General features: G+C 38.8%; 1 protein-coding gene across 6 annotated transcripts in view; it reads right to left on the bottom strand.

Moving 5' to 3' along the window:
- Positions 1-4825: 4825 nt before the first annotated feature.
- Positions 4826-22114, bottom strand: part of LOC124270490 (transcriptional activator protein Pur-alpha-like) — a 43988-nt gene continuing 26699 nt past the window's right edge. Inside the window, exons 3-9 of one of the 6 annotated variants that reach the window (XM_046705496.1) lie at positions 17263-17365; positions 16671-16685; positions 13378-13496; positions 11094-11223; positions 10292-10398; positions 9015-9056; positions 4826-8380 (exon numbers count right to left, since the gene is read on the bottom strand). In XM_046705496.1, the coding sequence (XP_046561452.1) occupies positions 8267-8380; positions 9015-9056; positions 10292-10398; positions 11094-11223; positions 13378-13496; positions 16671-16685; positions 17263-17365 (630 nt within the window). In that variant the 3' untranslated portion in view covers positions 4826-8266. The remainder of the gene's footprint in view (positions 8381-9014; positions 9057-10291; positions 10399-11093; positions 11224-13377; positions 13497-16670; positions 16686-17262; positions 17366-22114) is intronic. The other 5 variants (XM_046705497.1, XM_046705498.1, XM_046705499.1 and 2 more) reach the window with 5 other exon arrangements.

A 22114-nucleotide genomic window follows, 5' to 3' on the forward strand; every position in this document is an offset into this window, starting at 1 on the left:
ATAATACATTAAAAGTCACCATTTTTCAACTATTAAAACAAGAAACAACTGTTATAGAGTGTGTAAAATTGTAAAAGAATCATTCCTGTGATTTCAGTTTTTTAAATATTTACTGCTGATTTGCATTAATGAAAAAAAGTAAAACGTGTCTTTGATATTGTGAAAAAGTGTTTAGAACATTTAAAATTATCTTTGTTAACATTTTTGCTTGCAAAGTAACATTTTTCCGTTTTCTGTTTACACACAGCAATATCAGTCGCCTAAACGCAGCAATATTCAAGCAGTATTGGCATCAATTTCACGTGTAGAATTATTCTATAGAGTATAAAGATAGTCTAGAATGCATAATATGATACACAAGTACAAGAAATATGCCACGATTAACAGCTGAAGAGAGAGAAAGAGCCATTGGGATGGTGCAGATGGGGTCGACATACAGTGCTGTTGCCAACGCCCTCAGATGCCACCGTATCATGGTTATAAGACATATTCAGCGCTACAGACAGACTATGGTCACCGTAGACAGACCAAGAAGTGGACGTCCACGCATCACAACGCCAGCTGAAGATAGGTACCTCCGTCAATAAGGAAGGAGGGTAACGTTTCCTTTGGCGTTTAGTGTAGAGGATGTGATTTGGATGGGACAAGGGGTGATTTGCAAAGGCAAACGTGAAAGAAACCAGTTTCTGTTTTTTCGTATGCAGGACTTCTCGCAGAACATACATGTATATCACCGGGAGTGCTCAGCATACGTGAAATTGTTCGGGCACAAAATGTGTGTGGTGGGTAGGGAGATCATCGAAGTCATAGCAGGAGCAACTGTTCCTGTCTGAAAGCCTACCATAGTCACAAATCCCGAGTCAATGTTCACTACTGAATTTGTTTTATGGATTTTGATGGATTGAGCAAATGTATGTCATGCAACAGTGTCACAAATCCACAAATATATTATAGCTCAATGTAACACGTCATTTCAAAAAAGAAAATACCCAGTTTGGACTATCCTCGTGTAAAGGGAAAATAGCTTTGACAATTGTATGACTGAATCACATTAAGTTAGTGATGACACCAGGTGTTCGCGAAGGTTCATTCTAACCCGGACCTTCACGGGTATCTTCGTATATGCATGTATTTGGGTTGCTTGTAGTAGTGACACAAGCAAGGCAAGGCTGGAAGAAAAGCCTGGTTGTACACTTGATAAACCAATAATGGCAAATCATGTTCTTTTGGTGGTGTGTAACTTATTTTGAAACAAAACGTGGCATATTAACATTCAAATTCAGAATCTGCAACATGTTGCAATTTATTGCTTCTGTTATTGACTTTGATATCCTTTTTTTATACATCACGTCATGGAACTATTCTCAGCATATTTAACATGATCATTTCATGAATTCTTTTCTGCCTCTTCAATTCGTCACAAATTAAACAAATATCAACTTCTTAAAATATCATTTCCATCACCATTGCTGACACACCTATGGGCATGCATTTGAAATGAAATAGTTAAGGGCAATGACATTAAGTGCAAAAATGATGCCTTGAACAAACTTGGATTTTCTTAAAGTCATTAGCATTCACGTGACGTTCACGCCCGTTGTATTGTGGCAGTGAGTTTAGATTTACGCCGCTTTTAGCAATATTCCAGCAATATCACGGCTGGGGACACCAGAAATGGGCTTCACACAATGTATCCATGTGGGGAATCAAACCCCGGATCTTCGGCGTGACGAGCGAACGCTTTAACCACGAGGCTGCCCCGCTGTCCCACCGCCCCAGTATTGTGGTAGAATGCAATTCATGTTGCAATTCATCATTTAGCTTCAACATTTTGTAAACAATGTCATTTGTATATTTCATTTAATGCAAGAACTAATTATTTATTGTATTAATTTCCGATTAATTAAACGGTCATATTCGTTGACGTTTGTACAAAAATCAAATTTCTCATTTCAGGCTGCATAAGGGCGGGTGGGTGTGCATTCAAGTGTAACGGCTGGTTCATTTGCAGATGCCCTCACGGCTCATTGTGTGTGTGTATATATATCAGGCTATACACCATAAACAATGTTGGGTTTTGTAAACACATTTTTTGTGTATAACATTTTGCAATCAACAGACATCATAACATGTCATGTGTTCAAGTATCACACCTGCCTGTCTGTGTAATTACATAATGTGACAGAGACCGAACTCGGGCCATAAATCAATGCGTTTTGTTTATGGTGTATAGCCTGATTGGTGTTAAGTTCAAATTGCATGTGGTCACTGATCGCAGTTGTGTATTGAATGTCATTAGCAGACAGGCAGGCAGACACACAGGTGTCAATAAAACAAGACATTGAGTTTTATCTGTGACAACGACATATCTATATCACAGTTAGAAATTCTGTCAACGCTAAATAATGACATTGCTTTTAAGTATCGAACTGAGAAAGTGACTCGGTAAGAAGAACGTGTGGTGAAATAGACAAATGAAATTATATAAACAGTTTATTTACTGTCATAACATATAAAAAGCTCGCGCCTGTGAGATATCAACAAAACATTATGAAAATAGCTCACACCAAAGCCTTCACCGAGTATTCACCAGACAGCCCGCTTCCAAGTTGCGTGAACCTATTTCACTGCGCACATGCTATGAGCGCAGCCCAGCTGTTGAAACCAGTTTTCCTCCGAAATTTTCAGGGGAAAATTAGTGAATCGTTTGAACTCTGATTTCTCGCGGTTTTTTTCATCGCGTTATTTTTCAACTTTATAAGTTGAATTTGCATTTTTGATGATTTGTTTCGGTACGTCCATACCGAAAGGTATCAGAATCTGCAAAGTTGTGTTTTACGTTGCATGTGACCTTTAACAGACGTAAACATTTGCATATTCCTGCGGTGAAGCAAAATGAAGTGTATGGCTGGACATTGGACATTCGGTCTACTCCCATTTGTGAGAACTCCCAGTTGTGAGACAGTGGAGTAGGTAATTAGCAAAGAAAACACACCTTACTCCCCTATCTGACATAATGGATTAACCCCAGCTAATTATGGATTAGCTATTTAAGTGAATCTTGTGGAGGTAACTTAATGAAACTCTAAAAGATAAAGTAATTAACCTACTCAGATAAATGGCTTTAAAAAATAAACATTTTGTGTAGGTAACTTCGTGATCATTTGAAAGAGAAATTAATTTACCTACTCAGATTTACATGTTTGAAATATCTAGCAATAACTGTTGTAACTATAATTAATCCAAATGTATTTATTAACCTTTGACTGCTCTTTCCGATCACCATTATGGCAGGCCTTCAACAAGTAGAATATATCACCAGTTCACGATAATCTTTTTCAGTATTTCAGTTTCTATTGAAAACAATAAATGCTCTTCAACGAACAATGTCTTCTGTGTTAATTAACTCATTAATGAACTATGCATCCTGCGGGTACTCTTCAGCAACAGGGCTGTTCCCACTTTCATCGTAAAGATGGGGAAGCACCACCTGTGTGCACTGAACCATTAATTAATGTGTCTCACAACTTGGAGTTCTCACAACTTGGAGGACACCGGACATTCCATAGATGCACCAGCTGAATATGCATTGGTTATTCACGAGATGTCAATCATGGATGACCATCCCATTTAAGTCGTGAGTGTTGACTGTACATAATGTCTTCAAACGGATGTTCGGTCTTGATAAAAAGTATTATGTCCGTTCATTTTCACTTTCAGGATACTGATCGACACTGATTTTCAGTTACGGTAGTCGTGGTTTTGCCCAGGATTTATTTATGGTTTCAGGAAAAGGTTTTTAAGAGTACCTGATAGCTGAAGTCATTACGTGCTGTTCAAATAAAAATGTTAGAATGGCCGTTTGGTCACTGAAGCATTGATTTGTGGAACAGGTTCAAGTTATCACAGACATACCAGTCCAATAACACCATAAAAGGACAGTGTTTCGTCAAAGGGTTATGCCAAGTATGCTTTTGGTTACGTCCACTTGACACGGGAAGGCAACGCGGGTTACGACTAAACGTGCTGGCCGTCCCACTATAACATAGTAGTTTTATGTCATGGGATAAAGTGTTGGGGACCAAAGGGGGCACTTGGTGTTTGACGACCTTCAAATAATGAACACTGTTGTGGTCTTGCTAGTCATCCAAAGGTTTTACATTTAGAGACTAATGATCCAGGCTGTATTATCAATTAAAACAGCTAATAGAATTCCAGTCTAAATGTTCAGCCATATTAAATGTAATTGTTCAATGTGCTGGATTATTTCATAGCCATGGCAGTATGTGGTATGGGCAATAACAAATGTTTCTCAGGTATTTCAATTCTTCACACTTGCAGAAGGTCTTCACTGAAAACTGCATGTAAATTTACAGGATTTTGACATCTAATCTGTTTGCATGACCATGAGTTGAGTTGGGCCAAAGGTCACATCGGCATTTTTCCAGGCACATAGTGACGAGAATAAGTCTGCTTTAATAAACTATGACCATGAGTAGTTTAAAATTTGCTAATTGAATCTCCTCAAAGTAATGGCCAAAACCATATTTTCAATATTTACAAAGTTATTTCTACTTATCTCAGAAATAGAATATTCACGCCGTATTGTCTTCTGTTGTATATTTTCAGTTTGTTTACTTCTGCTATGACCTCAATTTGAAGATGCAAATAGCCCAGAAACATCCAGGTAAGCTCAAGATCCCCGTGGATCTCCTTGTTTAGCTTCCTCTGTCCACAGTTCATCACTTAAACAATTTGACTTTTTCTGACCTGATGTCTGATGTCATAATCACTGATTACGAGTCCACATATGACAAACAACTGATCATGTCAACAGTATAGATTTAATGGTTGCACAACAATTTGAGAACATCTTTTCCATGTTAAGTAAAAGTACTGTACATTTTAAACTGCAATTACAACCTTGAATACCTCTAAGAACCTACCTAAAAAAATAACTTCTTTGGGCTTCTTTGGACTCTCCCCTCAACAGAGAACATGGTGGTACAAGCTAATGTATGAAATAGCCGGCTATAGTATAACAAAGTTTGCTTGTGTGTATTACAGCCTAGCTCAGGGAAAGGCAATAGGTGATAAGAGGCTAGCTCAATATTTGCCTCTTATAATGGACCAATGGCTGAAACACTGGTACATGCCTTTCTATGGCTAACCAGTGAATTCTTTCTGGTTAGAGTCTTAATGTCAACTAACCAGTTCTCATCAGATCACACAGTGCTTTTTGTTGCATAACCAGTTATACCGAGTGGCAATTTAGGTGACTTAAACAACTCTTTTTAGATCAACTGGTATGGAAAATTGATTGCCTTGTTCAGAAGAAAAACCAGTGCCCTTCAGCGCATCATTTACAGTGCTTTCAGCAAGTCATTTACACATCAAACTACAAAAGGAAGCACACTGAAAACCAAGAAGGATGTGGTATTGTGCAGGTTGGCCAACTGATGATGAATACTGGATAGTGTTGACATTCTGAGCAATATGACCACGAACAAGGAAAATGGCGTATACTAGCTGTATCAGGGAGGAGATGGTTAACAAGTCCAGGCCAGCCAACAGGCAGGCAGGTGATAAGTTTTAACACCTGGTAGCTACTAATCACAGAGCTTAGTAAGAGCATTAACAGTAGGTAAGGTATAACAGTCTAAAGGTCACAGTCTTGGTATTAACAACAAGAAGCCCAAAATATTTTTTTTTTGTTTTGGAGGCATGCAACATAACGAGAACAATGATAAGAGTTTGAATCAATAATAATATCTATAGAAGTGCAATAATTCATACATCAACATAAATAAACTCTTCAATTCGAAGACTTGAAAGGCTCTAAGCAATAACAGAGAAACAATTTATTTCTCTGGTTTCATAAATACTGTGTATTATCAATACATTAATTTACAACTAGTGATAAACAAAACGTTAAAATAATAGTAGTAGTTAAAACATGAGGATATTGGGGACACTGTTTGATCCTGGCAGAATGAGTCTAAAGGAAGCTACCATGATTGTGTGAGTGATACAGAGGTAGGATGAGCAAGATAATCAGCAATGCTGGTAGGGACAGAGAGGACTAGGCAACAACAGGGTGCCCTGCTCAAGCAGAAACAGTCAACATTACTATGTGCCTGGCACCATGTTGTATCTAATAACTGTTTCAGGTTATATTTCAGCTGTCAACCAACTCAACCAGTTGTCTTGCCCATCTAACCACTTGCCACTGGGATGTTGGCCCTATGCATTGTCTAGGATGGGGGACGGGGGTAGATGGGCGAGTGGACATGGGGATCAACACTCCCCAGGCTGGGGCTAAAAGAGGGGAGGATGGAGACCCACTTGTGATTTCTGTTTAATTTTCATTGCTTAATTTTCATCAGTATCACAATTTGATAATCCATGGTTATTTACATGCATGTTATCAGGTTGTCAATGATGTTATTATATTCTTTCTCCTTGAAGGCTTATGTTGATCTCATTTTTTTTGGAGTATTTTTAAAGACTTTTTTCCACCGGACAAGTATTTTGAGGATGATCTCCAACGTTAGACATTCTGCTAGGCCTATCAGGTTGGCCTCAAGGACCTTGCTCGGGACATTTTCGTCACCACCGCACTCAGAAAGCGAGCCAGAAACAAAACAGGAACATACATACATACCGTAGTCGAGAACAAGACCATACCAAAGTCCACAGGGTCAATCAACATAGTGGATGCTACCAGATACCATGTACACTGACAACAATAAATATTGCAACCAATTATCCACTAGCAAAACCATGTGAAAGAATATCAACACCTGAATGTAATGTGCCAACCAATCTATATCCAGTCAACAATGGATGACTGAGCTCTGCAGCTGTGACAGGCGAGAAGGCAGGCAGGCAAGCAGGTGGATGGATGAATGGATGGACGGACGGATAGACAGATCCACATCTGCTGCCAGCATACAACCGAACAGAGCTACATCCAACAAGCACTGACTGATGCACTGGCAGCGGACATCAGCATCTGGCTGACCGGCCATCCATACCTCCCCTAGTCAACAAACTGACCAATGCTTGTGTTTACACTATTTAGCCACAGCTCCCATCAAAGCAATGGTTCAGTCAGTAAAAGAGGGAGTGTTGTGATAGCCTCTATCCAGCAAGCCAACTGCCACGTTCTTTACATCTAGCAACAAATCATATCAAGTGTTTATAGCTTCCCATATATTAAGTCTCATTCTGTCTGTGTACAATAATTTACAAATCCCAATCCATCGTTCAACAACAACAAAGTAACAGGGTTGCTAAGAGCATAACAAGCATTAAACCTTGTCGTCCATAACCACACTATTTAAAACCAAGTATTACTACATAACTGTAGATACTCAAACAATGATGGGAAGATAACTCTCCTCGTAAGTCAGTCACCATTGACCAGTCCAAGTTGCAATGACCGGACAGATAGACAGAGCTGGTTGCCAGCCTGGTAGCGACAAAGGAAATGTGCTTAATAATCACCTTGAGTCCTACATGGATGATTTGGTATCAAACATAAAAAAACCACACCTGAAAACATGAGCATGACAATGGGCAGTGTAGGCAAATGATGAATGATCTCGCTGCAAGCCTTTTTGCCAACTAGGCACTCAATATGTTACAGCTTGGCTTGCCAAAAGTCAAACACCGTTAGTTGTTTCAGTGGGATGTCATTGTCATATGGCTTCTGACAGCAAAGGTTGAACCTTCAGCGGTGGTTAGAAGGTAGCCATATTCTTAGTTGTACTTGCTATCATCTCCAGGTGAATGGCTGCCTGTCCTGGTGGTCCAATAGACAGCCCATTGCCTTCAACTCTTCTTGGACTGAGATACCACTGCCGTTTATGTTGTTACTGCCGCCGACCTATCCATTTCTCTGTTGCTGCAGCTGCTGATGCTGTTGTTGCTGATGATGCTTCACGTTACTTCTAGTGGACACCAAATTAGAGCCAATCTTGACAGCATAAAAAACTTTATGAATGCATTATCAACAAATAGTGTGCTGTGGACCCCTGTTAAACTGTTCATGCCGCAAGTCCTCCTGCTCTCAGTAGTAAGAAAGGTCCACAAACGAACGACATACATACACATGACGTGTGCCGGTGCTGGCTAGATCTCTAGCCTGTACAGTAGTCTCTTGGACACTGACAATGACGGCTGACATGACCAAGCACATTCCCTCTGTCACACTGGTTGGTTAGCTGTTGAAGAGTGTAGCCACTACAAGCGCCATGTTGGCTTATTGGCTACCCTCCTTCTTCCCAGATTTGTCAACAAACTCAGACAGGGTGTCTCGAAACCTCGCCCAGGAGCGCTCTGGAATGGTGATGGCAGTGCGGAAATTGTTTCTCACCTAAAACAGAAAAAGTAAAACTGATGCATCATAGAAAGAGATTCTGTCATGGAGTGCACATATAAAAGATGAAAGGCTGCATGGTAGGTAAACATCAAGTTCCTGAAAATACTCACAAGCCTTCATTACAATTGGTGAACTAAAATCATAATGGGCATTTCTGAAATCAAAAACACAAATGACAGCTTCCATTTACCTTGTGAACTGTAGCAATTAATCCTTTGCAAGTGATATCTATCATACAATGTGAATGTGTAGAGCAACATCAAACTTAAAACAGAGCATGTGTGCATGAGATGTGTGAAAGTGAACACCTTGATGAACAACATGTAATGTGTTCTGTAGGAAAGAAGTAGTTCCTGTGATCATGCAAAGCAGGGAAGGGTACTGGGTCAAGTACAGGTGGAAGGAATATGAGAGTTAGTCTGTGACTAATGTGTACTGCTATCTACAGAGGACACTACATCAGCTTCCCTTCCTATGTTCCACTGGAGTATGTCCTAGCCACAACTCACTGCCAGGGTGTGAAACTGTTTGAACACCAGAAACCTGTGTGTGCATGTCAGCTAAGATGCATGATGAGACAACTAGAGGTAATAGACAGAGAGAAACAACCCAAATATGGCCTGGTTACCTGAGGGCTTGACCTAGACATGTAATTCCGATCAGGGACAACCTGAAATGAGATTAACAGCTTTTAGCACTCGGTCACAGACTGTGTCTAACTGAGTCCGCATGTTAGCATCATCACCTAGGCTATGTAAGTTGCCCACTGGCATAACATTAGTTGGGACTGTTGGCTATTAGGGGTTTCGTATCATAGCTGACATGTATACACTGGCTGTGTAGTGGTGCTACCACCAGCTCGTGTTCAGCACATGTAGAGCTAAATGGACCATGTGGACAAAGCAAACATATGACCGAGCTTATGTCAGGAGCAATACAGCAGAATTTTGGAAACAAAAACAACTAAATGAGATGGACTTTCATGCATCTAATAATACTGGCACCGTACACAAAGGCCCAACAATGATGATGAAGACAGCCATAAAATGGTGATGATATGATACGACTTGCAATGATGTATGATGATACTCAGATAGCATGACTCGCTGCATAGTGACCACAAAAATCATCAACAGGCATCAACACATGACTACAGTATAGGACATAAAGAATGAACAACCTTTACTGCAATCTATTATCTTCAAGTATATAATTCACATAATCCCTATATTAAAGGGTAACAACATTACTTGATTAGATCATTATTTTTAGTCTTCAAAGATTTCTTGGCCACGATCCAAGAGGTACTACTGATGGATAAAAATCATCAATATCTCTATTTGCAATAGAGGTAGTGTCTTGAGTAAATCTTAACCACGGCCATTATTAAACAGTGGGGGCTTGAAATAAGCACTTTGAAAAGAGAACAAAAGAAAATATTTTACTATTGAGATTTTAGATTAGCATCACCTGTAAAACAAATGACTGACTAAAAGTCAGGAAGTTAAAGAAGAAATTCCCATATAAATTTAAATAAAGAATCGTGAAAAGAATGGATAGATAGATAGATTGATACTGCATTAAAATAATGATCAGTGGAAGCATCTGGACTTCAACATAGACTTTATTAACCTTAGTTCACGTTGTTATTTCTGCTGTATATTTTATTATTCACTCATCTTTTTCTGATTTTATGGTCTGCCAATGACCAAGTCCTTCATTTAACAGTTTCCATTCTTTGTCATGACTGTGAACAAACAATAAAATGCCCAGGCTCACTGTACCAAGCCTTCATTACAGCCAAGAATATTCTAGCAGACCCCATCGTGACCACACCAGCCAGCCAGATTGCCATGAGCATGTAAGCTTGTCAGAATGTGGTAGGGATCTGTGGACGTTTCTTACCTCTGATACACGCATGTACACCCCTCGTCGGTTGGAGCCAACATCAAAATAGAACATTTTGTTTTCTACTCGCATAGACCGTGACTCTGGCAGCTCACTCTGAGGTTCTGCAAGGAAAAACCACTTTGATTTGACAAACACTGTGGGACAAAAGCATCCTTATGTCAAATAACGGACATTTCAAGTAGTCATGGTTGAAATGTGCATTTAAAGTCAGAATACCCAATTGTCATTATGCCGAAATAGATTCTTTTTATGGTGCCCCAGAACCAAGACTTTTATAGCATTAGTTAACATAAAACATTGGGCAGCGGAGAGGCAATACCCAATCTCGCCAGCATACACCTTCCAAAAAATACAGATTATTCTTATACAACTAACGAGATCCATGACATTAGACTATATATAATAGTGATTCTTTACTGAACACAAACCTGAAATATTACTTCCATGCTTTAATTGACACCAGTTAGTAACTCAAGTCATTCAACAACAATAGAAATACAGCAGGATAGAAAGGGGTTATTAATGTTAGAAAAGGATTACTATTGAGAAAGTAAGACACTGAGCTACAGTTAAAGAAATTGTTTACTATTTTAATGATACTAATTTAACATATATATTACATAGATAGATAAATCTATCAGGAACAGAAAACAAAGCCATCTAAAAGTTCAGTTACTTATATCAACATCATTAAGTGTTACCCTAGCCAAAGAAATGAAACATAAATAGTTAGTGAGGTTACTGGCGGAACTGTTGTGAGTTGGGAGGTACCTGTGTCACAGGAATGATCTCTTACCCTCCTCACCTTGATCGTCAGTACCGTACTCATCCAGGAGCTCAGTGAGTGCATCACGGAACTCAATCATGCCTTGGGCAGGGATCGCTATTTGCGACCGTGGACCTCCACGAGGAATTGTTTGTGAAACCTACAATGCAGACAAGATAGGGTATGAATTGTGAAGCAAGAGGCAATGGATATACCGCATATTACCGTCTATAAGCCGACCCCATAGATAAAGCCAACCCCCAAACTTGACACTTAAAATCAGTGTCAAAATGGTATGTTTCGTACATAAGCCAATCACCTGCGATGGGGTCCTAATCCTGGCAAACACAGACCACTGGCAGTTACCAATAATTATAACTTTGGTCCACATTATTCAAAGAATTCACAATCATATTGCGTCTACTCACGCATCGAAATGAGGTGAGGTGAAATTGGGTTTTACGTCGTGCTTGAGAATATTTCGCTCATATGACAACGTGCAAGCGTGTGTATGTGTATGTGCGGCTGCTTGTACTAGCCCAGACTTAAGCTGGGTTTATAGTGCTAGCCCACTGAGATACCATGCCGCAGTGAAGCATGAATACCCCACTAAGACAACATTATACTGACTCCGAGCCGACCAGTCCTTGTTGTACCCATTAATGCCGAGTGCCAGGCAGGAACCAACAAGTACCATATTTTAACGTCTTTTGGTATGACGCGGTCGGGGATCGAACCCGCGACCTTCCGCTCCCCGGGCGGACGCTCTAACCACTACACCACGGAGGCGGTTCGCATCGAAATGAAGTGTAGTTGACAGCAAATGGAAAATATATTTTGTTTCGCTAAATATCATACTTATTGTAGCTGGACGATCACATGTCAACAAACTGGCTTGCTTATTTTACCCCATTCCATGTGTGTACAACTTCCGCTTACCACGTTCGTTAGGGTACATTTTTTCGCTCCAACCGCGATAGCCAATTTCATATGTTATCAATAATCACGAACTGATTACCGCCTCGTTTTCCATGGACTGCTAGCTTACAGTAACATCGGTAAAAATGTGTGAATTTAAATGGCTTGCATATTTTACCCTATTCCATGTGCGTACAACTTCTGTTTACCACGTTCACGAGGGTCCGTATAACCTTAGTGTTGATTATATATATTTTAATCTATAGAACAAAAACTGTAATTAAAATTACGCAATGCTAGGATATATTTCTTTGGGTTAAATAAAAGTGTTCTGTATTATATTTTACTGATGACTGCGTCAGAATTCATCCCGTTATATTATTGTGCATGTTTGAACTTGATCGCCGGGAAATGTGCAGTGTTCACGAATGGTGTTTCAAAGTAACAGGACATTGGGTCCTGTAAGTTTCAGATATCTGTCTGACCCACTGAAAATTTACAGGACCCATAGAATAAAATTAAAAACACATTTCAGATTTAACATTTCTCATAATTGGCATTGAAATTATTAACACACATAAGATTTATAAACAGCAAACAAGTGTCACATGTCACATATAACAACTTCAGTCAAAGTCATTGTGAAATATACAGTCAGACACTGGGGCTGGCGGGTTGTAGACTTCTATCGGACCGTTGCGAATCTGCCGGATTTGTCAGAGGGTTAGACACTATTCGTGAACACGTTACGTGTGCCCAGCTGATTACTATTTCCGGCTCAAAACACACGGTAATCGTAATCCCTGCAAATATTACAATGCCCAGCAAAAACAACTTAAAAGGTAAATAATCTTGTCTAGTGATGTTTAATTGCAAATTTGACATCTTTACTGACAAAGTTGTCTTCTGTTTTTACGTGATACGATGTTTTCTTACCCCTGGAAAAAAGTTTGACGAAAGCGTAACTCATAGATAAGCCGACCCCCTTCTACAGACTGCTTTTTTTTTTATCCTCAAAATTTGGCTTATAGACGGTAATATACGGTATATGAGTAAACACCATATGTAATTATGCATCTCAAAGTCAGATCAGCTTCCATAGCATCATGTTAGTGAAATAACTCCATTTCTTTCACATCATGGATCAAACTGAAATCACAGTTGTCTAGTAAGTGTACAGAGGGGTGAAGCAGAGAGTCGAGTAGCTGATTATTCTGTCACCAATTAAGGTACTAACCATGCTTATACCCATTGTGGACAAATGATCCCTTTTTAAATCAATAGGAAATTGATCTTATCAAAATCTTCAATTGCAAATATTCCAGATTCCAAGTGTATACACAAAAATCAATTTCTAAATTGTCTGTAAACAATAATGTATATAGTTCATGCTCACCCTGAGGAAGCGGCCTCGTTGGTTCTCCTTGAGGTCAAGGTAGTATCTCTTGTTGTCCTTGACAATCATTTCACTCTTGAGCTTGCCATCTTCAGGCGGGTTCTCTGTGTTTGAAGGGCCTGAAACATATACAGACACCTCCAAATTACATCACTGTTATATCACAGATAAGACCTTCTTGTCTGGTGCTTCTAAATACCTTAATCCTCATGTCAAGTTTGGCAGGATTCTCACTACCAGTATTGACATCCTTAATAAAATTGTTACATGAATCAAGGATGATAAACATGAAACTTATTAAACAAAATGCAGAGATAGTGTTTACCTCATGCCATGTAACCCTTCTTTCCTCAGGACCTGATGTATATTTTCTAGATTTAATTTCTAAATTTCTTCTCATCACAAAATTAATTATCTTAAATGTCTGACAAGAACATTTTCAAACATTAGGTTTCATAGAAATATGTACCCAGTATTTGTGCTCCTGTGCAAATCTTTCCTTTCACAAGTAGAAAACAACCTATTAACTAGCCTTAGTCAAATCAGATTTAGTCATGATACATAATTGTTTGTTCTCCAATGACAAATGATACCTTAACATAAATTTTGCAGATGAAAAGGAAAAGTACCACAGCCCTTAAAGTGTGTGAAAACAGATTTTACACAAAACACATCTGCTTGTCATTATGAGATTTAAAATTTGTTAATGTCTGACCAGTATGTCTGACATTTCGGGAATAGTTTACAAACACAAACTCATTCTAAAACAAGAATAGATCTATAAGAGCAGTTGAATATTTGTGGAAGAAGTGTCTAAGCATTTTGTGATATATACTAAATATCTTCTTCAGATATCTAATCAAACTCTACAAAGGAATGTGCAATAATGTCCACAACCACAATGTACATCATCTACAAAGATGAAGGATTATGTATTGGCGTAAATAAGCATGCACAGACACCCAACAAAATGCTAGTATAATAGTCCGCCGCTGCTAGCACTGTCAAGAGTATGCTTGGGTAGGTGTGAGAAACAACAGTGGAAGAAGGGGAGCAGTATCTAGACAAGCATGCTTGGTGATGGTGTCTGGCCACAATACTGTCATGTCACCAGTGTCTCCAGCACGGGGGTCAGGCAGTGTCCTCCACATCACCCCCCCAGCTTACAACTACATGGGACTCCTGTTATAGTCAGCTCAAAGGACCAGTGGGAAATCTCACACTGGCGTTTGGGGGTTTGGCTACAATATTAAGCAACTAATATTATTTTCAGTCCATGCCCAAAAGTTCCTGTCTACCAGAACATACTTGGCTCTCATTTCTTTTAGAATTATTATATGGGTTATCATAAGTTAATCTTTACTAGACCTTACCAGAACTTTAACAGATTTTGTATTTTGCCAATTGATAAAATCACCAACTGAATTTTTAGTATTATCATTTATTAAGTATGACATTCCTTAAAAAACAGATAAAAATATGAGTGGTTACTAAACAGAAAATTTAGAAAAATTATAGTAATGAAAGTCTGAGGTAACAAGAGTCACTTGTGGTTGTATAAACGTCCCTTTTAGTCTTGATTTGTTCACTTTAGATTAAATTTTTAAGCTGGGCAGAAATATGAAAGAAAATAAAGGTCATGTGGTCTCATGGTAAACTGCAAATTTTAATTTAGTTTGGGCTCCTCACTAAAATACAAGATCTGTTTTTGAAGGTACCACGTGCAGAAGCCTTGGATCCTGAGTTTGAGATGTGGAAAGCTATCAAGTTAGTACTAATTTTACTGTAGCATTTCACCACAAACCATTTAAGGTTCTATTTGACCGTGCTGTAGCTCAAGTGTACACCTGGACATGTGCCAATACTGGACCAGCAATGGTAACCTGGATCTGGAGAAAACAACGTATGAGACAGGAATCTCTTCAAGGAGGTTGGAGATAAAATGAAATCTCATTAAAAGTCAGATCTTAGTTCTTGGTATTACTAAACAAAGACCTGAGGACATCCAGTGACAGGTCAGGTCAGAACAATCATAGCATTGCTTACCACACAGGAAAGTAAAAGTCAGTATAGGTGTTCTAATTACACAACCATGAAAAGGTTAACTTACAGTACAAAGTTACATGTGTATGATTGACTCACTAGACAATTTTTAAAAAAGGACCTTTTCAATAGGGCAAGGGAAGTACTGCAAAACATTGATAGCCATCTATTAGGCATTCTAGAATTTCTTCTGTTCTGATTTCAAAGTTTGAATGGGGTAGTCAAAAATGGAAGTCACCAATATAAGGATAGTGCTGTAAAGCTTGGGAAAACTGCTTTCTGATTGGCGGAAGTTGACTTCTTGTCAGTCATTTCATTGGTTGGTAGAAGTTTGTGAAAGGTTGTACTGACATGACCCATAATAGAATGTCCTCATATCAATAGTAGTAGGAACAAAGATCAGATTGTGATGAGATAGAGATAAAGAGGGAATTTCTGTCCATAGACGACTATTTTGTAAAAAAAATATTAAATGACTTAATGTTCAAGTGTTGTTTTTTTAGGAACCAAATTTATATCATATACGGATGATCTTATAAGCCATATGTCCTTCCTATGTCCAACAGGAACAGGTCAATAGAATAATTCCAGACAAAAAAGAAAAAGGTTACTGCAAATATGCATATCTACACATAATCATATCTTTGTTAATATTTAGATGACAGCAATGTTAGTAACGGCATCCATAAAAAATTAAAAATGAATAAAATATATAGACCTGAAAGCTGTTTATCTTATTTTTTTTTTCTACTTCCAATCATTAATATTTTTGTCTGGATTGTAATACTGCAAGCATCAAACTGTGTTAATATAGGAAAAGCACAGATGTCAGCATACATTGTTTTCCCAGTGGGTGCAAGACATTGCAAGATTAGCCTGTAACTACAATGTTAGTAAGGAGGTGGAAGGAGTGAACACAACATAGTTCTTCCATGTTTGTTACAACACTGCCTCTGGTTGCTCTGCATTTGAACTGATAACAAATACACACACTCAGAGAAGTCTACAGCTCAACAGAGCTAGCCAAACTCAAAACATTACATTGTCGCAATTCGGTTTCAGGTGCAAACATTCTCAGGTAAAACACAAAGGTGAGTATGGGACAATTTTCCCCAATTTCGAAAGTAAAACCAAGCTGCATACAGCCAGTAGCGAGTAGCAAGGACGGAGTGGATGGAGTTAACGGTGACCACGTTGTAGTGAAGATAACATATGGTAGAGAGATATCATAGCAATTTGGTAGTACTTACTCTCATCATTCGCATCTGGAACAAACATGAAAGATTGATTGTACTCAGACAGCCAGGACAGTAACACAAGGTAACCAAGACGACCACAACAAGCAATGCATGTCGGTCGTCCTTACACATAGCACTGGGCAATCTGTTGAGATGTGCGGTCACACCGTTAGATCAATAGTCCACTTTTCTTACTCAAGCCAGAGAATGTATACACATGCAAATTTGGCAACTTTGGATAGCAGCCTGTAACATCAACCCTTTCTTGTCGACAAAACATATGTAAATCCCAGTCTATATTTATGGTTAGCTTGAATTGCAATCTGAAAGTAAGAGAAATGCTCTGCAAAGTATCATTTTTCATTGGTTTAAGAAACCAATCATGAAAAATCAGTGTGGTCTGCCATAGAATATAGCTTAGGTGCTTTTGTTTTTCACCAGTCAATCCACAACAAAACAAATAAGGTTAATCCTTACCTACATATTCCACATGAGAAGGTTTGAAGAACATTTCAATCTAAAAAAACATTAGGGCCACAACTTTAAAACACTAAAACATTTGGACTTGGATGTTGATTTGTGTCCTGTACAAGCTGCAACCCACCTAATGATGCATAATGTTCTGTGAACTCCGTGAGATAGTCGCGGAACTCTGCAGCTGAGGACATTGCCAGTAGCAGACGACTCTTCTTGCCACCAGCACCAACCTAGAAGAAAATGCTCATCATCAATCTGGTAAAGAAAGCATAACGTTACAAACTACAGATGATCTTGCTTGAGCCAGGCACTGTGACTGACAGAGGAAACAATACTGGCCCAGGCACAACTGATGTAAATACACAATGATGATTTTGTTTTAAACATATTTTATTCACCAACGTGAAAGAGATTGGGGACAAGTTATCCAACTTAAAATATCTGCTCCCTGATATTTACATAAATGCATTTTCAATATCATACATCTTTGGAAGGAATAGAAAGAAAGTACAGGAAAGTTAGAGAGAGGAAGGGACAGGGCTCATGTGATCACTCAAAAACATTTTGATTGATAAATAAAATTTGTCCTATCTGGACTTCAGTGTAAGTAAACTTAGGCTCAGTATTATTCATTACACTGCTATACTGACTAACAAATCCTACAGTCCGTTTGAGTCAGAAACGGACCAATGAATTGCAAATTTTATCATTGCACAAAATTGCCACATAAATATAAATAGTACACATGTTTAGCATTTACTAATACCCAACAGCATTCTTATATTTGAAAATTTTCCAGACTCCACCAAAAAATGTTGTTTAAGAAACTATCATCATTGAAAACGCAAAAGTTGTTATGTTTCTCGGCGGGGTGAAACCGCAGAAACGGAACAGCCACTATCTCGTCGTGCACGGAATACACATGCCTGATGAAAAATGAAGTTGAATGCTGAAGCGAAACAGTTCATGATTAAAGTGTACGATTTTTTCCGTGCTGAAGCCAAAAGGGGCAAACCATTTTATGCCATTAATAAATTCCGTAAGCGGGCAGCAAAAGCTTTAGGAGTATCAGCAAGGGTACTGATAAATGTTCTGGAACACAAACATTGTGAGGGTGATGCGAAGCAGGTAGGGGTCGTGTCAACATCACACAAATTAAAACATTTGGACATCTTCCAAAAGAACCTTGTAAGGCAGTCTATCAAAAAGCTCTATTCTGAAAACAAATACATGTTGCTGAAAATTTTAAAAAAGCATTTGAAGCAAGAACACAACCTCAGAGTATCAAAGTACACACTCTGGCGACTCTTACACTCTTTCGGGTATCGTTATAAGAAAATTTCGGGGGATAATAGGTCAGTACTCTGTGAACGCCCTGATATCGTTCGCTTGAGAAATAATTTTCTTAGGGTTATAAAGAAGAAGTGCGAGGAAGGGTTCGAGCCAGTGTACTTGGACAAGACCTGGGTCAATGCCTCGCACACTGCCAGCAGTCAGTGGGTACCCGATGGGGGTGATAAGGGGTCACGTAGAAAGCTGCCTCTAGGGAAAGGAGAGAGACTAATCATTCTCCATGCTGGTTGCTCCAGCAAAGGCTTTCTCCCAGGCTGCGACTTGGTATGCAGGGCAAAGTCCACAGATAACAGAGACTACCATTCCGAGATGAATGGTGCGGTTTTCCTCGATTGGGTTAAAAACAAGTTGGTACCAGCTCTACCTGAGAAGTCTTTTATCGTAATGGACAATGCCCCATACCACAGCGTGCAGGACCCCGACAGTAAAGCCCCGACATCGAACAGTCGAAAAGGTGATATGATATCATGGCTCGACAAATTTCAGATCGCACGGCCTTCAAAGGCAATGACGCCTCAGCTATATGAGATCATAAAACCCCACAAAGGTGAACCTTTCTACAAAGTTGACAGTTACATAAAAAGTAAGGGTCATGATATTCTGCGACTTCCACCCTATCACTGTGACGTTAACCCCATTGAAATGATATGGGGTATTGTCAAAGGAGATGTTGCCAGATCAAACACAACTTTTAGATTACGTGACGTAGAGGTTTTGGTTAAGGAATCCCTTAACAAAATCATGACTGAAACTTGGCAAAACTGTGTCAACAAGGTAGCTAACGTCATTGAACAAGGTTACTGGTCTCGGGATGGCTTACAACAGGCAGCTGTGGCACCACTTGTCATCCCTTTAAGTCGTGACTATGACACTACGACGGACGAGGAACCGACACGTCTCCCGGAATAGATTTTGAGAAGTCCCCCGCCATGACTGGCTGTTCCGTTTCTGCGGTTTCACCCCGCCGCAACAGATAACACCTTTTGCATTTTCAATGATGATAGTTTCTTAAACAACTTTTTGGGTGGAGTCTGGAAAATGTTCAAATATAAGAAAGCTGTTGGGTATTAGTAAATGATAAACATGTGTACTATTTATATTTATGTGGCAATTTTGTACAATGATAAAATTTGCAATTCATCGGTCCGTTTCTTACTCAAATGGACTGTAGTAGAAGGTCGCAGCTGCTAACCTTTTGAACTGATCAATCAGGACACAGCTTACCAAATGTAAAATGTAACATTCGCACATACCATTTGAACTTTTACGTTGAAAATGTTTGTACTTGATCGATTTTGAATCCTATTTTCCCCACGATTGCTTCCGAGTGATACACATGGAGGACGCCATTATTCACAACAGTGAGTAAACAGTCGTTAAAAATTGTGGTTTTTTTCAATATTCCAGGATGTCATTTTGCGGAAATATAAGATTACATAAATCATGTCATCAGAAACCCCTAAGTGTATATACTGCAGGATCCGCTGTGTTTTATGCGGATTTTCGTTTGCCGACAGATCAGTGTCAGCGACCAGGGAAGAGAAAATCCATTTAGTAAGTCCTGCCAAACCCTAACGATTAGCCGTTGTCTAATTGGTTAAATCCTTTCATCTGTCTTGCGTTGGACTGGACGGTCATAGGTCGCTCAAAGGTTAGCTGACGCAACCTTCTAATAGGGTTTGTTATAGCAGGGTAACGACGTACTGAGCCAAAGTTCACGACAGATATGGACCTCCAAGTAACATTAACAATGTCATATGAGTCAAATTTTACAAATTTAACATTAATGTCTCTTTTCGAATGTTATACAGTTTAAATTCTAACAGGAAGTGATGCACATTTTCACATGCATTACCGTAGTAACAAGCAGCAGAATCTTTATGTTGATATAGGTCATAGTTTAGTTGACTAGTCATATACTGTAAACGTATTATATTTCGCGCAGGTTTTATTTTCTCGCTTTTCGCGCAAAACATTTTAGCGCGAAAATTTATACACCGCGAATAAACCTGTCATTCATTCAGTCTAGCCACGCTCGCCCCTGAGTTGTTACCATAACACATCACGTTTGAAGACAGAAATCAACGGGAATCTTAAATTGACGACTGATCATACTTAACTGTCGCTGTAATGGATTTCCCAAAACATAATTAAATAATGAGCCAAATCCCATTGCCGAATTAGCGAAAACAGCAATGTGTTTTGTGGCCGCCATGGAAATTGGTCACATGACATGGTTTGATACAAAACAGATTACCGTGAAACGACTCGGAAAGAAATAATACAGCAGTATTTTATTTATTCATTAAGATTTTATTCACCAGCACATCATGAAGCGAATAGTCACTAACACTCAATCATCTCATTCACAACAACCCGGCTTGTTTGAAATCACAGAGAGCTTCATATACAGTATAAGTTAATTCGTCAAATCGTCAGAATTCGGAACATAAGACTGATGTGTTTTTCATCTCTTCCGGGAGTAAACGGATTACTGTGTACAAGTATATCGCACAGATAGGGATTTCCTGTGAGTAAGCAATAAACGCCGCCTGACAGGTTAAGCCACTCTGTTTGTTTTCACTGCTATTAGTGGCGGCCAAAGAGACAGCTGGCAGTTCCGGCAATTACTGATTGCGCGAATAATTGACCGCGCGAAGTAGTCTAAACTGTCAATTCCGCGAAAATTGCACCACGCGAAAATAAGTACGTTTACAGTATCTCAACTGTGTGTATAATATCAAAGTTTCTAATTCCAAACAAGGATCATGATGGAGCTATAGGTTGCTCACACTTTAATATGACTTGAAGCTTTGTAATAAAGGCTGATTTCCTTCGGTATCAGTAATATTATTCCATAATCTTATAGTTGATGGAAAAAAGAAATCAAGTAGATCTTGATCCTACATTATCTGGAGTTATATCTTTTAAAGTACATAGGAGCTAAATCGTTTTGAATTTTATAAAATAGACAAAGTTTTCTTCTTTTCATTCGTTCATCCAGTGTTTCCTATCCTGTCTCATAACAGAATTTGTCATGATGCTATCTAGGAAGACCCGCAACTATTCTGGCAGCTTCTAACTGAACTGAAGTTTCTCAAAGTTTTCTTTCTGTTCTACAGAACAGCCATCCCATAATACACAAGCATATTCAAAGTGTGTTCTGATAAATATCTTAACAATATAGTTGACTGCATTTCTGTTAAGTAAATATTTCAATTTTCTCATTGATCATATAAGTTTTGAGCAAGATAATTTGATTAGTATGACAAGACCATTAGCTTCAAATTTCATTCTGAGATGTTTATAATTGTTTACCACACTGATTTGCTTTCCATATAAAAATCGTTTGAATTCTTCAGTTTCATCAATCATGGAAAACAACCCTTCTGTTCTTTTCAGGATTATGTGAAACCAACCAGTCTTTGCTCCAGTTATATAGAAATGTCTAAATTGGCATTTGGAGAAGTTTCGATTTCTGTAGTACATTTTGATGATTTTCCAAATGAAGTGTCATTTCCACGAAGTCTTGTTACACAATCTAAGCAATATCGTTAACATAAACCACAAATAAAACTGGTCCCAATACTGATCCAGGTGCATCTGTTGTCAATACACAATACTGC

The sequence above is a fragment of the Haliotis rubra genome, unplaced genomic scaffold (assembly GCF_003918875.1).
Source record: "Haliotis rubra isolate DU_JTF1 unplaced genomic scaffold, ASM391887v1 Scf152, whole genome shotgun sequence".
In the NCBI taxonomy this organism is placed as follows: domain Eukaryota; kingdom Metazoa; phylum Mollusca; class Gastropoda; order Lepetellida; family Haliotidae; genus Haliotis; species Haliotis rubra.